We start from the raw sequence: 16082 nt of genomic DNA, 5'->3' as shown, positions 1-16082 counted from the left end.
GGCATAGCTTGCCCTTTTCTATGATTTTTTTTTTTTTTTACCAGGGAGGATTTTAACAGGATGCAATAATAATTTAACTTCCATGAAATTTAATTTCTTTATCCTCAAAACGCTTTGTGTTTATGATATATAGAGCTTTGAGGACATTGCCAGTTAAGGGAATACAAACTGTATTGTTTATCAATATCTCTTTGTCCACTTGTTATTTTTTTCATCATTTGCAAGGGTTGCAGAGTCCTGTAGAGTCAGAATTTGAAATATTCCCTCTATTCTGTTTCTGGAGTACTTAGCAAAGTGGCATATTTTTTAATGTAATTTCAGGAATAACTTTTTATGATCCCATAGGTTTTTGATTGGGTGGGTCAGTGCAAATCTTTGGAAGATAAAATAGTTTTTCAGTAGCAGGCCTGGACTGTGGTAACATTGCTCTTCATGTTCAGCATTTTGTGGACTCATACAAGAAGTTGTTGGGGTTTTTTCCTCTATTTCCCAATTCCTAGCTAAATAGTCTGTTGATAACCTGGTATCACACAATGTGCAGGAGAAGAACTTGCTCTTCAAAGGACCTCTTTTCTTCTTCCTCTTGCCTTTATTGCTCAGCTTCCAGTGGGAGTGTGTGCTTACATTTCTCTCAGGAAGGTAGCAAACCATTATTTTTAGTTTTACTTTCTTCTTGTTTTTCCACCATCTTGCAGGATGGTGTGGCCAGTGTTTGTAGAGACACGTTAGAAGAAAATTCCATGTAATCTTGAATGTGTGAGGAGGGACACAACTCAGTAGGGCTGGGTGGAAAGAGATCCCTGCCATTAGATGAGTTTATTTTTAATATGCTTGCAAAGTCTGGAAAAGGAATAGTTCACAGCTTACAGACCTTAACCATGTCTGAGTTCAGAAGCAGATTGTAGTAGTTTGTAACCACAGACATTATAATTTGAGGGTTACTGTTTTCTGAAAAACCACTAACATTGCAGTCTGTGGTTGCATTTCCTAGATAAAGTTTAGTGCTGCCACCTGATCCTTGTGGGGAAACAAAAGAATTTTCCTATAAAATTGCAAAGCAACATATGGCTTGTTTTATTTTTTAAATACTGTCTGGAGTTCTCTGGTGTATCAAGTACACTGCTTTTTCTTTCTGTCTTCATACAAATTTATATGTTGTGATTGTGTGGTTGTCATTTCTGATACATGGTTGACTGTGATTTGTCAATTGAGTATTTGAATATCTGTATTTTATTTTTGATTGGGTATTTTAATCTTCAAACTGCTGTCATGTCAAGCACATGTATAGAGAGTCATGTAATGAAGCTGACTTTGTGACTATAATTTGGTACTCCAGCCACTGATCAAACATGTAAAAAAAAATAAAGGGAGGAGAGAGAAGAATTGCACCTCAAATGCCATTTTGTGGAGTGTTCTTCCTTACCTTCTTACAGGAAACTGGGTTTTTCCATTTTCTTGAGTCTATTAAAATAGCACTAGGAGGCTCAAATAACCCTCTACCCTTTCTAGTTAAAGATGAAATAAGGGCAAATTTTTACCTTTGCAACCAAACTCTAAGTTAGGATAGACTCTAAAGGTAGATATAGCATGAGAGGAAAGAGCAAAGAGATGAAGGAAAAATAGACACATTCTGAGAGAATGTACCTGCAGGTTCAACAGTAATAGGTAATATCTGAATTTAAATTCCTTTATATTAGTTACTAATTTACTCTAATGACAGAAATAGAGCAAAGACAGAGTGACCTAGTACCTAGAGGAGAACACTTAGTGGAAGGTTGTATAAAAGAAGTGAGGATTCTTGTCACAGAAGGAAAAACTAATATTGATGATTAAGATCAAAAGGATATGGCTGAGTTGACTAGGGAGCTATTGTGCAGTGTTTGTTCTTTGAAGACTTCTGAACTGGGTGAAAGGGATAAAAGAGTTTTCTTTCCATTTATTGATATCACAGCAGACCTGTCTTTTGATAGTCTGGAGTGTCATTGTTTCACAGGACTCTGCCCATTTTGAACTGCAGGCATGGGACAGTGCAAACCAGATCAGCCAGCTCAGGAGCATTGTAGGGTTATGTTTTTAAAGACATAACCTGTGAAGAAAGCTGTGTGTTTTATGGAACTATGTTTTTAAAGACATAACCTGTGAAGAAAGCTGTGTGTTTTATGGAACTATGTTTTTAAAGACATAACCTGTGAAGAAAGCTGTGTGTTTTATGGAACTATGTTTTTAAAGACATAACCTGTGAAGAAAGCTGTGTGTTTTATGGAACTATTTCATTTCTCCTGAATCCAGTCAGCAGGGTAACATTTCAGCTCAGATGAGAAACAGATACTGGGATCTCAGAGAAACAGATCTGTATGATTCATCCTGTGAATAATCACAGAAAAACCTCAACAAATCAAAAGTGCTGTGGACAGCTGCCAGCAGTCTGGTAAATCCAAAGGCTGGGATGAAGCCCACTGAAGCAGGAGTCTTTTTGTGCAGTCACATGAGATGGTCCAGTCTGGTGGCCACAGGATCTGTCTGGTGACAGTAAGTGTTGAGATGATTTTCAGGTGGTAACAGGAGGTGATCAGAGTCTGAAACAGAGAATTGTTTATAAATTGGGAAGATACACCAGTGCTTAATTTGGTTAACTAGAATGTGGTAGATGAATCATAGAATCACTTAGGTTGGAAAAGACTCTTAAGATCATTTGAGTCCCTCTGTTAACCTCACACTGCCAAGGCCACCACCAGCTCATGTCCCCAAGTGCCACAAATTTAAAATTTTTAAAGCCTACACATTTTTAAAATTCTTCCAGGGATGGTGATTTAACCACAGCCCTGGGGACTTGTTCCAATACCAGCAGAAATGAAAAAGAATTCTTACCAATTTTACTTTTTCTGTTTTAATGTCAGTGTAATAAACTAGTGTTCCATATTGCTAGTGGTTTCTGTTTTCTTGCATTTTATTATTAGACTTGTAGAATTTAATTGTGTTTTTATCTGGACTGTGTAGTGTTTCAAGTATCGTATCAAGGATACTTAACATACTTCAATTGGTTGTAAGCATTTTGTGGGTGTAAAACTTTCCAGATATTAAGATATAGCAGTTTATCAGTTCTGTAATTTGCTTGAAGAGTTTAATGGGATAGATTCCGAGGTTTTTTTCCATTCTAACACAAGGCAGTGTTTTGGGACCTTTTGACAAATTAAACTGGCATGAGAATATAATTATAAGAACAGCATATTTCTGTAATATGTAATTTTCTGCTACTTTTTCTGTTAGTCTTGCCAGAGTTCTGTAGTGAAAGAAACCTTTTTCTCAGGATTTTTCTTTGGTAAACTGAATTAAAATAGAAAAAAATCATAATTACTTTTCACAACTGATTTTCATGTGTACTGCATTCCAGAACACTAGGGACTACATAGTTACACATTTTAAATTTGGGATTTTAGACTTTTTCTGCTATAAAAATAGCAAAAGTGTAGTTGTGCAGAAACTATTCCATTTTGGCTGAAATAGAGCAAACAACTAAAGGTAAGAAATAGAGCTTTCTTTTTCAGATGAATAACTTCCACTGAAGGGGCATTTTTTTTTTTTTCAAAAATTAGTTTGATCCAATTTGGTGGATTATTCATTTTGTACACTAATAGCTTATTGTAAAACGCAACCCTTAAATATACAGATGAATTATGCAACTTCATAAATATCTTGTATTTCCAAAACCTTGGAACTCCACCTGTCCTCCAGCCAACCTTCCCCACTCCTCCAAATCCAAGTTGTAAATATGTATCATAAAATGTCTGTATTGCTCTGCAGTCAAGCAAACCTGTAAACAAATCTGTGGGTAGTGCAGTGTTATTTCTAACCAGTGAAGAGTAATAAGGAATCCATTTATATTTACCTTTGATTTTCTAAAAGTTTTGATTTAAAAATTAAAAAAAATCATAAATCATGTACGTGAATAAATAACTAGAAGTCATGTTGTGTTCCTGTTTGAACCACTGAGGTTTTTTCCGTTTCCTGCTTAATTCTTCAGGTGCACCACTAGTGCTTCTGTTTCTTCCAATTTGCAATGTCTTGAACAAAGGCATAGGAATTGCCAATTTCTCTCTGATTTCTGAGGCACTCTCCATCTTCCTCTTGATCTCCCTGAAAAATCATTTAAGGTCATGTGATTACTTTTACTGGGTGTTTTGTTTTTTTTTTTTTGCTTTCTGAAAATGTTACTTTTGCAGGATTTATAGGAATCTGAGTCTTGTCATTTCATTCTCCTGAATCTTGGAAACAGAGCACATGGATTAAGAATGTCATTACTTATTCCATGAGTGGCTTTGGGAAGCTGGGACTTCATTTTTGGGCAGTTTTGTGACTTTAGCTCAGCAATTTGTTTCCCTAACCAAGTGCTGCAGGTGACAGGGATGTTTCAAGAAGTGGCTCCTGGCTTTCTCTGCTGTAATGCATTTGATGCAGGGTAATGCTGATTTAGGGGGTGGGGGGGTTTGGGTATCTTTTGCTGCCTTTTACTCCTGTGCACAGATTGTCCCTGGCAATTCCCAAAGTTTGGAAGTAAATGAAGATTTTGATAAGCTTTCGTATAAGTTTAGACAAAGCTTTGATAATTTGTATCACAGGTTAGAAACTGACTTTGGTGTTGTGGCAGTGGCTCCAAACTGCACCAGGGGAGGCTCAGACTGGACATTGTGAAGCTCTTCTTTAGAACAGGGTGGTCAGATGCTGGCAGAGGCTTCCAGGAAGCTGGTCATGCCCTAAGGCTGTCAGTGTTTCAGAGCCTTTTGCAGAATCCCTTAATAACTGAATTCTTGGGCAGCCCTGAAGGGCTCAGGTGGCTGGAGCAGATGATCTTGTAGGTCTCTTCCAGCTGAAGTTGTCTGGCCTGATAACAGCAGCTGGTAAATCCCTGCCACCCCTGCTCCTGATGGAAGGTAAAACCTGAATTGCTTTATTGTTTTCTGCTCACAGGGAACATCGTATTTCTATTAATATAGCTTTAAAGTAATTATCTCTCTCTTTTTTTCTCTGTCTTATTTACCCTTTAGTAATGAACTTACTGATTTTTATAAAGATACTGCATACATTTAGGATAACTATAGCTGGGAAAAGAGCATGGGGCAATAAAATTAGCAGGAGGAAAAGGGACGAAGTTTTATCACATTTGTGACTTTTTTTTTCATATACATTTACTTGCTTTTCTTTTGGAAAGGAAATTGTCAAGGAAGCATTAATGGAGGAGCAGAAACGAAGTGAAAAGGCAATTGAAGAAGCAGTAAAAAGGACAACAGAGGAACTGATGGAATATATGAAAGAGCAGAAGAGGGTGAGTTACCAGTGGACAATGGGTTTTATCCTGAACTGAGAAATTGATAAAGTTTGCTAAATCTCAGACCTCTCTTAAAACTCACAGGAAAACAGAATCAGGAGTTAGGCCTTCAGATCTTTCACTCATTTTTTCAAACAATTTGTTATTATGATACCTTTCTTCAGATATATTTGTAGACTTTTAAGTCCATCACAAGCTGAAAAGCAGACATTAATAGTTCAGTTAAAATTTATAGCATTTCTTATTACATAAAGTAGCATAAAGATGTGGCATAGATGCTATCAGATTTAAATTGTGATCTGAGCTCAGATCATAGAAAACATTTCAGTACAAATAACAGGTGCTATTTTATGTTCACAAATGAACTTTACTGTGCAGTTTTTATGCACACAAAGGCCATTAATTTTTTCCTCTCAACCCATATTATTTGAGAACCTGAAAATATACTGGTATTCTATTAAATGTGATTTATAGCCAGTGCATTGGCCTTGTTATGAAATGTTGCAATGTTCTGAAAGTTGTTTTCAGATGTTCTATTCATGCTATATCCTGGCAGTTTCATGCTTGTGTATAAACAGTAAAATGTAGCTCAAGGGACTTTGATTTGCTTTCAGTAGGAGGAGAAAAAAATAACACACTTCTCCCCTTTGAAGCTCTTTATACAAACATAAGCAAAAAATAATTTTTAAAAACCTCTTTCATATGGCAGTAGCAGCCTGAGATCAAATTTCAGTAATCTCAATAAATAAAATAGCTCAGCTTGAATCTAATGGGGAATGTTGTCCTGAGAAGGAGGTGGAAATAATGAGTTTGGCCTCTGCTTCTATATTACCTGCTTTTATAGGTTAAATAGTACTATGGGAAATAGGATTTACCTTCAGAAGTTTCACTCTGCTGTTAGTTTAGATTGCAGTTGGGTGAGTTCCTTCCATTATGCTGTGTGTGGAGACATTTCCTTTTAGCAGGATTTGTTTGATTTGGAAAGACAATTTAAACAGAATCCAGTGCAAAACATGATCCATAAGGATGTTTGAGCATATCTGAAGTCAGTTTATGAAGGATAAGCTGTGGGGAAGGTGAAAGTAGGTCTACTATTAAAATAACTTATCATAACTTATCATAAATGTCATAAATAAATGGGTCAGTAAGGCCTCCCGTGCAGGTCTGTATGAAAATATCACCTCCAAAGAAACAAAATCTTTGGTCTATCTGGTAGGAGCATCAATTCCTTTCATTTTATAGAGCATATTCAAAATTTTCAGCCTTTTTCTTTTTTTGATCAGTTGACACATATCCATTAATTTTTTAAAAAACCATACATAAGAAGAACTAGATTTTTCTGGCATAAGATTTATAAAGTCTGCCTGTGTTCAGGTTGGAAGTGAAAGACTTTTTTAACTCCAAATCATGTAGCATAATAGCTTTTATGTAATTACATAAGAGGCAGAGGAAATGGTCAAAACTCATACACCTATAAATATACTTTATGGACTGTGCTAAGAAGTAGCAGCTTATTTAAGGAATTCCTAGAAAGAACTCAGGGAAAATGCCTTGTCTAGGATTTGGAGTGTTTTTTTGAATTTTTGATTGACAGGGGCGTCCCAGGTACCAACTTGCAAAGATAGTGGGCACTCTGTGTCATGACTGTTTTGAAAATCTGTTTGTAGAACCCTTCAAACCATGGGCACAGCAGTATTTGTACTTGGTTAGCAGGGGATTAGTTGAATTAGCAGAAAGTGGCCTAACAAAAGGCAACAATAGCAACATGCTAAAATGCTGACAAGAATAAATGTAACTTCCTCTGTATTGAAGTCAAAAAAAGTCACCTCAGCTCGGGAAAATTTTGTTGGCCTTTTTTTTCACCTTCAGAAAAAGAACACTGAAGCTAAAAAAAAGAAAAAAAAAACCTGATTGAAGCAGGTATTTTCATACAAAAAAGGAAGATGTGGCATGTATTGTAATTATGCCATATGAACCCAGGTTTTTACAGATATATAGCACTGTGTTGTCAGCTGTTCTAATTACATACTGCAGCCTTAGTTTTCTTTTCTCTGTTCTATAATAAATGAAGATTTTTATAGTAAAAATGTGGGGTTTTTTTAATGCTGCCACAGCTAACACCTTAAGAATGTGGATATCTAAGATGTGAAGGAAATTTCAATCAGGAATTTAACTCTTTGTTATGTCATGTTTATCTCATAGCCACCACCATTCCAAAGCAGGCACATTAAAATGAACTGGAGTCAGGCTGTCCTGTCTGTTCAAAGACATTTTTCATAGCTACCCAACTTGTAGAGATTTATTTCAACATTTGTAACACCTTGAAGAATCCGTCTGAGTCAAATTCAAATGCACATGTTAGCCAGAATTGTTTTCCCCAGCAAAGGTCCATCCACACTATGTCCAGAAAGTTATCTTTATTAATTGCCTGAAGGTGTATTTGGCTGTGTAGCCTTGCTTTGCCTTAATCTGCAATAAATACCAGGAGAGCAAAACAATGCTTCAACTTATTGCTGGTGGGGTGGACAGTGAGGGGACAGAGGTGAAGGGTAGCACACAGATAAAAAGGCACTTGGCTTGGTTTGGAAAGACAGGTGTCTGCTAAGGAAGGCAGGAGCCTCCCCTGAAATGAAAAATGTAAACCCTCTCCCTCCAAATTGTTATAAATCTGAAATTAAGGGGCTCTCAGGCAAAAATATGGGAGCAGGAATAACAGTTCTTTATTAGGGAAGAAAATAAAAGGATAAAATAAACAATGCAGTAAACCAAAACAACACTGACAGAGTCAGAACAGAACCTGGCACCCTGTGGGTCAGGGTGTTGGTGGCAGTCCAATTGGAATGGTGGCTGCAGCCCTCCTGGAGTGTCAGGGGTGGTTCTCTGGGAATCCAGTGCAGAAACTGTGCTGGTGTCCCAGAATCTCCAGATTATATTCAGGTAGGAATGCTTAGCTCCTCCCTCTGGGCAGAGCATCTCACAGTGGGATGCTGTAGTTCTTATCAGCCATGCAGTGACATTCAATAGCCCCTAATCAGCAGATGACTCCCCAGAGGGAGGAGTGGGTGTGGAAGAGATAAGGAAACCTGCCCAATTAACAGAAGACAGCTGCCATACAGATGGCAAATAGAATACAATTCACTTGGCAATCCAGGACAGCACTGAAGTAGGGATAAGTGGAAAGCCGCTGCTTTCACTTCTGTTGTACAAACAAATGTTATTTTTGGTTTGGATTCAATGCATATCATGTGCCATAGAGCTCTGTCTGAGCCACAGATGCAGAGTGAAGCAAAATCTTTCAATTTGGTTAGAATTGAGTAAAGAAGCTCTTGTCCTTGAGTATCCAAAGTCCAGCTGTTTTGGTGCAAGCTCAAGATTCACAGACCTATTTATCAGTATTGTCTTTTGTTGCCTGATGTTCACCATGCTGTAACCTCTGGCTCTGCATTGTGGTTTCTGATCACCTGAGTGCTCTGGAAGCACCCAGCCCTGTGAGGAGCCCAGCACATTAATTGCCCCAAGATGCACTAATTGACACATTCCAGCCCCTCAGGCTGTGCCTGCCTTAGTGAGTGCAGGAAGTGTTTGCCAGCTTTTTGCATTAATTGTTAGCTATTAATCCTTAAAAAAAACCCCAGAGCTGTACTACCTCATACAAGGAAATACCTCCATAAGCATTCAGCATAAAATAAACACTAGAATTTTTAAAGGATTAATAGTTTTATTTTGCTCAAACATCTTGCCGATGTGGTGGAATATATGTACATGTCTGTACATAGGCTCTCACATGTAGGTGTGTGCATCCATGTTTGTGTTTGTTACCTGGGCATCAGAGCAAGGAGTAGAGCCTAATGTCCTGTAAATCCTGTTTTAGGATTAGAGCTCCCAAACCCTGATCCCTGGACTACACAACAGAAGCATGGCAGTGCCCTTCCCTGACCTGTACAACTGCATTGCTTCTGCAATATTTTTGGGTAAAATCTGATTAATGGGTACACGCTGCTCTGTTAGGAGTAAAAAGACAGGCTGGGCCCATCCCTGCTCCACTTTTTATGGACTTCACATGGGGCTTTGGCCCATTTACTGAACAGTTTGCTTGAGCAGGCTGATGCTGAGGTAAGTGGATATAAACAAAGCTTTTTCCCAAAGTGCAGTTTGTAAGAGCTCCAAGGAGCTTTCCCATTTGCTGTTTGCTCCCAAACGCGATGCAGTTCCAAGGTCGACTGAAATTTTGGAGGTGTGTTGCGAGCATTCCAGATATGTGAGCAAAAGAGAAGTGTGATAATGCCCTGTGCAAAGTGGGGTCCAGATCACAGCTTTTCCCTCATCCCCTGCTTGCACTTTGTGTCCTCTCCCTGGTCCAGGGTGTGAAGGAGGTGCTGCCTGCACCCCATGGCCCAGGGAGATGAAGAGTGGAAGACAAGAATTGTTTAAGGTAGCAAGGTGAATTCTCAGAATCCACTGGTCTGAGAGAAGCCAAGCCAGCTGACTTCAGAGAGCAATGTTTCCTCTCTGAACTGAAAATAAGCTTGAAATAGCAAAGTAGCAGATAAGCAATATCTGAATAGAATAATATAATCAGTATTTCAGTATATTAATCTCCTTGTTTCTTAATCTTATTTTGAGGCTGTGTGTTGGCCTTTTCTTTGCATTCATACTTTGAACATACAGGTGTTGTGCAGTTTTCTGTAACTCCTGCTATTCTATGAAGACAATTCCTGAAATATATTTATATTTTATATGACTGGCTGAGACTATTTTTAAAATTAATTGACAGATATGAAGTAAAAGACACAAACAAACTTGATACTTTTTTTTTAATAACTGAATGAAAATATTGAAAGCTATGTAATACTGACTTAAGCAAGTATTTCTGTTTGTCAGGGGACACCTATACAGACCAGAATGTCACCCAGAAAATTCTGGTGGAGCTTCATATTTCCAGGTGTCTCATAAAAATTCTGATGATCAAGGCAATTGATTGATCACTACTGTACTTCAAACCAAGATCTGTATCCAATTATTTGTTTTTAGAAAAGTCAGGAAATTCTGTGCTCTGCTTCTTATTTTTTCATACTTGGACAGTATTCTGCCTTCTAGAACATAATCTGCAAATGTTAAAAACTTTCAATAAAACCTTTTGTTAAAATTAAGCCTTAGTTAATTCTAAAATCACATAAATCTTAGGAAGTCTTGTAGAAGAGAGGTTTACAAAAGTATTCTGTTGTAATATTCAGGTATTTGGCCTGTGGTGCAGATTGCAAATTGTTTATAAATGTCATAGTTCAGTAATTTACTGCCTATTCACTCCAATTGAATGCTTAAAAATATTAATTCAATATGTTTTATTTATTTATTATGTATTTATAACAGTCAAAAAAAAGCGATCTAGTACTATTGTGCCTAATTATTTTTTGTGACCATTAGCTATATAGAGATAAAAAATAGTTCTTGAAGTTGGTATACAAAGGAGAGAGTAAGTTACAAGAGGAAAAGTTTTCAACCAAATAAATCTTGTGCTGAATAAGTTATTTAAAGAACTTCTCTAAATCACAAAGATTCACTTCATGAGGTGAGTAGCTAGCCAACAAGCAAATTTTAATTTTTCCTATTTACGTTTACATTCATCTCCCCTCAGGAAAATCTGCTGCTTGTTTTCTGACAGCAAAGCTGAGGACATTAATCAGTCACCTTTTGTCTGCTAATTGTACACAGCTCTTGTTGGCTTAGAGATCATATTTTGGCCTGTCAGGAAAAAACTACGTGTTAGGGCTTGAGTAATCACTGGAATGGCAGATCTGTTTTTAATGCAGCCCCTGTTTCCCTGAAGGTCAGACACTTGCCATAAATGCACTCCCATCCTGATTTAAGGGTCGGATTCTGAGAGCAGAGATGTCACCATTATAACAAAACTCCCTGTACTACTGTGTGCTCCCATATGATTTGTGCAGCTGTGCCTCATAACCTTTAGAAGAAAACAGAACTAAACATTTCTCTGACTAATGTTTACCAAAATACTGCAGAATTGAGCATAGCCAGAGAGATACTTCTGGGGTTTTTGTGTTTAATAGGTAATTTTTTTTTTGATACTACAGAAAATAAGGGCCTATTTCAACCACAATATTTGTATTTAAGAATCTCCAGCAAGCTGATGTAAGCCATGTCTGTCTCACAGTAAAGCAAAAAAAAAAAAAGCCAGCAAGTTTCTCTTCTCATTTTGCATAGAGGAATTACCCCTTTAGTTTGCTAACAATGCAGGTGCTTTTGGAAAACAGAATTCCAGGCTCATCCCAAGGATGAGTGGGATGTGCCAGGACAGGCAGCTTGGCTCTTTGCCACATAACCAGAAGAACCAGAGTTATTCTTGCTCTTTTCTGAAAAAGACTCGGAATATTTGGAAAATACTGTTTTGCCCTGATAAAACACCTTTATAGAATGTCAGTTTATTCCAGGCAAGAGCAAGTCATACCTTTTCCCACTTTCAGTGGGATTATTCTGCAGTGCAACAAGTATTTACCACTTGAAAGGGGAATTGTGCATTTCATTCTGTGCAGAGATGCAGTGTAGTCACAATGCTTTTGAAGGGAAGAAAAATAGTGATGCAGTTATATCCAAGAAAGCAGGACACATCTGACATAATCTGACAGTAAATCAGATTAAAACTGCTGATTTGCTCCATGGTTATCCTTGTTTTTCAGGGTTATTTATAATAGCATACTGTGTTTATGGAGTGTATTTTGTATGCTTATTTTGTCTGAAGGAAACAAGTAAACCTTTGTTTCCACCTTTTGAGTAGGCTTCTAACTGATACACTGACTTTTGGGGTTGGTTATGGTACAAAATCCCATTTCAGGTTTTTTTTAAGTGGCATGAGCTATGTTTCATAATTAAATGGATTTATACAGATCTGATTTATCATGAATGCACTTTTAGAACTTCTTGAGGGTTTTATGTTTGATTTTGTCGTTTAGCAGCAAAGGCTACATAAATCTGTTGTGAAAGCGCCTTTACCAGTACAGATTGTGGCAGGTGATCTATTTTATAATTAATATAAATACTTCTTTTTCCCTAAAATGTGAAGTACTTTCTGTGCAGTTTCCTCATCCTTTAATATTTTAGGAGAAGATTTTATGGTGAAAACTAATGTCTTACATTTAGTTATTTAAGGTAAAGACTGAAAAAGAATGCGTGAAGCTCAAGTTTAATTAGATTTATCCACCTTGTGGAGGAGAGGCTGCTGCAAATTCATTTGGGTTTTCAAATTGTCTGAGGTATTGTCTGTAATTTGCTCCTGAAATCTGACATTATGAGAAGATATGTGCACCTCTGCATAGTTACTCTGTTATTCATCCATCAGAACTGTCACAGAAAATGGTCAATTTTCTTAAATTTTTCTTAAACAAACCTGACTAAATGTTCTCCCCTTACATTTCAAGTGCTGCCATTGAAAAAAACATTTTAGCACTTCACAATATTGGTATAAATGCCTTAGTTATCATATAGGGCATATAGTCATTATAAAGACCTTATAATTTATAAACCTTTTAGTAGTAAGAATTAGATCAAACTAAAGAGGAAGGTCAGTACAGCGGAAGAGAAATCAGATGTCTGTCTGGTGGCTGAAACTTGCTGTGATTGTAAAAAAAGATTTGAAAACAATATTACTACCAGAAAACACCTTCAAACATCAATTTAATTGGAAATAACTGTGGCTTCTTGGCCCCTCTTATCAGACAGAAAAAAAAAACAACCTGTTTTTTCTTGCAATTGATTTTTAATTTCCTACTTTCAAAGGTGACTTTATCGTTGTAGAAAAATCTCTATATGTAATTGGTGTTTCTGCCCCTGAGGAAGTGTCAGGAGGCTGGGCCCATTTTCATTTTCCCATACACCAGTCCTCATGCTTATTGTCCTAACTGCAATCATAGGAAATTTTTTAAATTAAAAAGCAGTTTTAAAAGCAGTTTGGCTTTCTGTCCAACTAAGAATTGACATAGGGTTCAACTACTGGTTATCTCTATTTTGTCTTTCCTGAAATTATTGAATTGGATGCTTTCTAGACTTTCATTATATGGGTAACATCTCTATTTAGATGAGAAGTCCTTCACCTTCTGTTGTTGACTGCACCTTTGCTTTCCTCTCTGTGCTTCCATGCATGGTGGTGACTCCTTTTGTGATACATCTACTGGCAGTAACCATTGCAACTCCACAAAACCTCCTCCTGAAACGTGAATCCTAATGTAGCTTTAGACCCAAGAGCTCAGATTCTTCGAGTGCTAATTTCATTTGGATTAGAAATTACTGCTTTGGCTTTACTTAAATTGCCCAATTTTTTTCAACTGTGCACATCCAGTATTTATTTTCTTTTAAGTAAGTTTGCTCAATTATTTTATTTCTAATAAAGTAGATAGTTACACAACTGATATGATGATGAATGGAAAAAAAATAAGAAACCTCTATACCTGCCTTTCAGAAAAGTATTCCATGTGAATGTGAAACTATTGCTCTGAAAGGCTTCTAAATTACCTACAAATGTCTTGAACAGGAAAGAACTGTTCCCATATAGTACTACATTAACTTTAGTAACTAGACTGGTATTGTAGTTACTGCAGGTTATTACATCTAATATTCAGATTTTTAAAATTTATGGTTGACTTTATGGTTCCAGCAGGGGTGCTGATGTGATTCCTGTTGAGGACTGATGTGCTTGTGTGGTTAAAATGTGTCTGCTGCAACCATTTTTGGCTCTAGCTTAGAACAATAATACACATCCAGCACTCTACCCTCTTTGTAATTCCTTACTCCAGGGGAGGCACGACAAACACACAAATCTGCTGCTTTCAGAGCTGGATCATGGAATCACAATGGTGTGGTTTGGAAGGCACCTGGAAGGTGATGCTGGGTTCCAACCCCCCCACCATGGTCAGGGACATCTCTCACTAGATGACCCAGGGAACCATCCAACCCTGCCTTGAACACTTCCAGGCATGGAGCATCCAGAGATTTTCTGGGCAACGTGCTCCAGTGTCTCACCACCCTCTGGTTAAAGGAATGCATTCAGTCTGCAAATACCAGTGCTGTGGGTTGGCCATGAATTGACACCTGCTTGGTCTCACTTTGGTATTCACATTGAGGGGCTGATTTTAAAGATGAAGCTTGGAATTCGCTCCATTTATTGGGTAGCAGGCTAGAGTATGTTGTATCTTATATTATTCAAGTTAACATTGTGTGTTAGTGGTGGAACAAATCCCTGTACCGATTCTTGGTGCACCCTTTCCTCTGTCTCCTTGGTAAATTGGCAGCTTCTTCAAATTGCCTACCCATGACAGGTAAATTTTTGTTAATCCCTGGTTTGAGTCATGGGTACAGTCTGCTCTCTCAGTCAGATCAGTTTTCAACCCAGATTCACATCAGGGACTGAGTGCCTTAGAGCTGTGTTTTTATCAGAAGCTCCATACATCCCATGTAGATCCAGACTGCAATTTTCCCACATAGGGGATAGTTCCTGTGCATCATGAGACATCACAGAAGCTGGGACTAGGATGGGCAGGGCTGACTATTCCCTTCTGGGACGAGAGATCCCAATCCTGTATCTTACATTGCATCCCTTTCTCGAGATCTGTCTACATGGAGAGATTACAGAAGGGAGAGAGAGAGAGGGAAAAACTAATAGCTGGAGCAACACACTTACCTTGAACACAGTGTTTAGGAGAAGAATGTGGGAATACAAGGGATAGCTTAAAGAGATGCTGGTAGGAGGTGTTCCAGTAACAGAGTTCTGATATTAGTGTGTCATATCTCTGTGAATAGGAAGGATCCCACCTGAGAAACTTATGTTACACATTAGTGACTTCCATTTATTGATCCATTCCTGTCAAGTCACTTGCAAAATCGTGTATGAAAACCAGGGAATTTAGTTTTGAGCTCTGGTAGGTAAAGCTAATGCCCTTAGGCAGTTATTATCAGAACTTTGATATGTGTTACTGTTTTGCAAATGTGCTTGATTTCAAGAGTCAAGCACAGCTTTCTTCTGAAGGTTTATTATTTGAAGACAAGTGCTAGTGAGAGAGGTTACGAAAATCAGTTTCTTTTATGTTATTAATCTCAAATGAGTGATTTTTTTGCCTTTTTTTTTTTTATAATACTTGCTATATTTTAATGTGCCTTAGAACAAAATAGGGTGTCATTACCATTCTTGTTGCTGAATGTTTGGCTTGGCATTTGATGCAAGGCCTCAATTGCAGGCTGACGTGCCAGCAGCTGAAGCTGAAAACAAGACTGCGGTGGGCAAACTCAAGATTTAATTTCAGAAAGAGTGTTTATATTTTCCCTGGGGCCCCATTAATGGGAGTCCAAACCCTAAACGTTACCACCAACACATTTTAACAGACCAGTTTCCCAGTTTTTAAAGTGTGGTGTCACCTTGAGTACTTTTCTTTCAACTTTTCCCCCTTCTTCTGACTTTTAAAGAAAATCAATGAAGTCGTATCATTCTGGGCTGAATTCAGTGTTGTGTTTGGAGAACATAAATTTCTGTGTAATGCAACAAAGGGGCACTCAAAAATATTTAGTCCTATCTTCTGTTTCTGCATCAGCTCTTTAAATAACTCAGCTGCTGCGAGTTACCAGTGCAAAATTTGGTGTTACTCCAGACCTCCATCCAGTGTGTCCTGGGGGTCCCCACGGTGATGTCCTGAACCCACCTGATGTCAGGACATCTGTGCCATGCCCAGGCTGAGCTTGTGACCACGAGAGACTCCAG

The 16082-nt window shown here is 37.8% G+C and overlaps 1 protein-coding gene across 4 annotated transcripts in view; it reads left to right on the top strand.

Annotated features, from left to right (window-relative positions):
* CCDC91 (coiled-coil domain containing 91) overlaps positions 1–16082 on the top strand; it is a 114393-nt gene that overhangs the window by 83175 nt on the left and 15136 nt on the right. For 3 of the 4 annotated variants that reach the window (XM_084206022.1, XM_084206021.1, XM_084206023.1), the window contains exon 12: positions 5207–5320. In XM_084206022.1, the coding sequence (XP_084062148.1) occupies positions 5207–5320 (114 nt within the window). Of the gene's footprint in view, positions 1–4021; positions 4136–5206; positions 5321–16082 lie in introns of those variants that run through there. The other variant, XM_084206024.1, reaches the window with a different exon arrangement.

Source organism: Fringilla coelebs, assembly GCF_963513975.1.
Source record: "Fringilla coelebs genome assembly, chromosome: 5".
Lineage (NCBI taxonomy): Eukaryota > Metazoa > Chordata > Aves > Passeriformes > Fringillidae > Fringilla > Fringilla coelebs.
The sequence above is the reverse complement of the archived record's forward strand: the minus strand, read 5'-3'. Positions and strand labels throughout refer to the sequence as shown.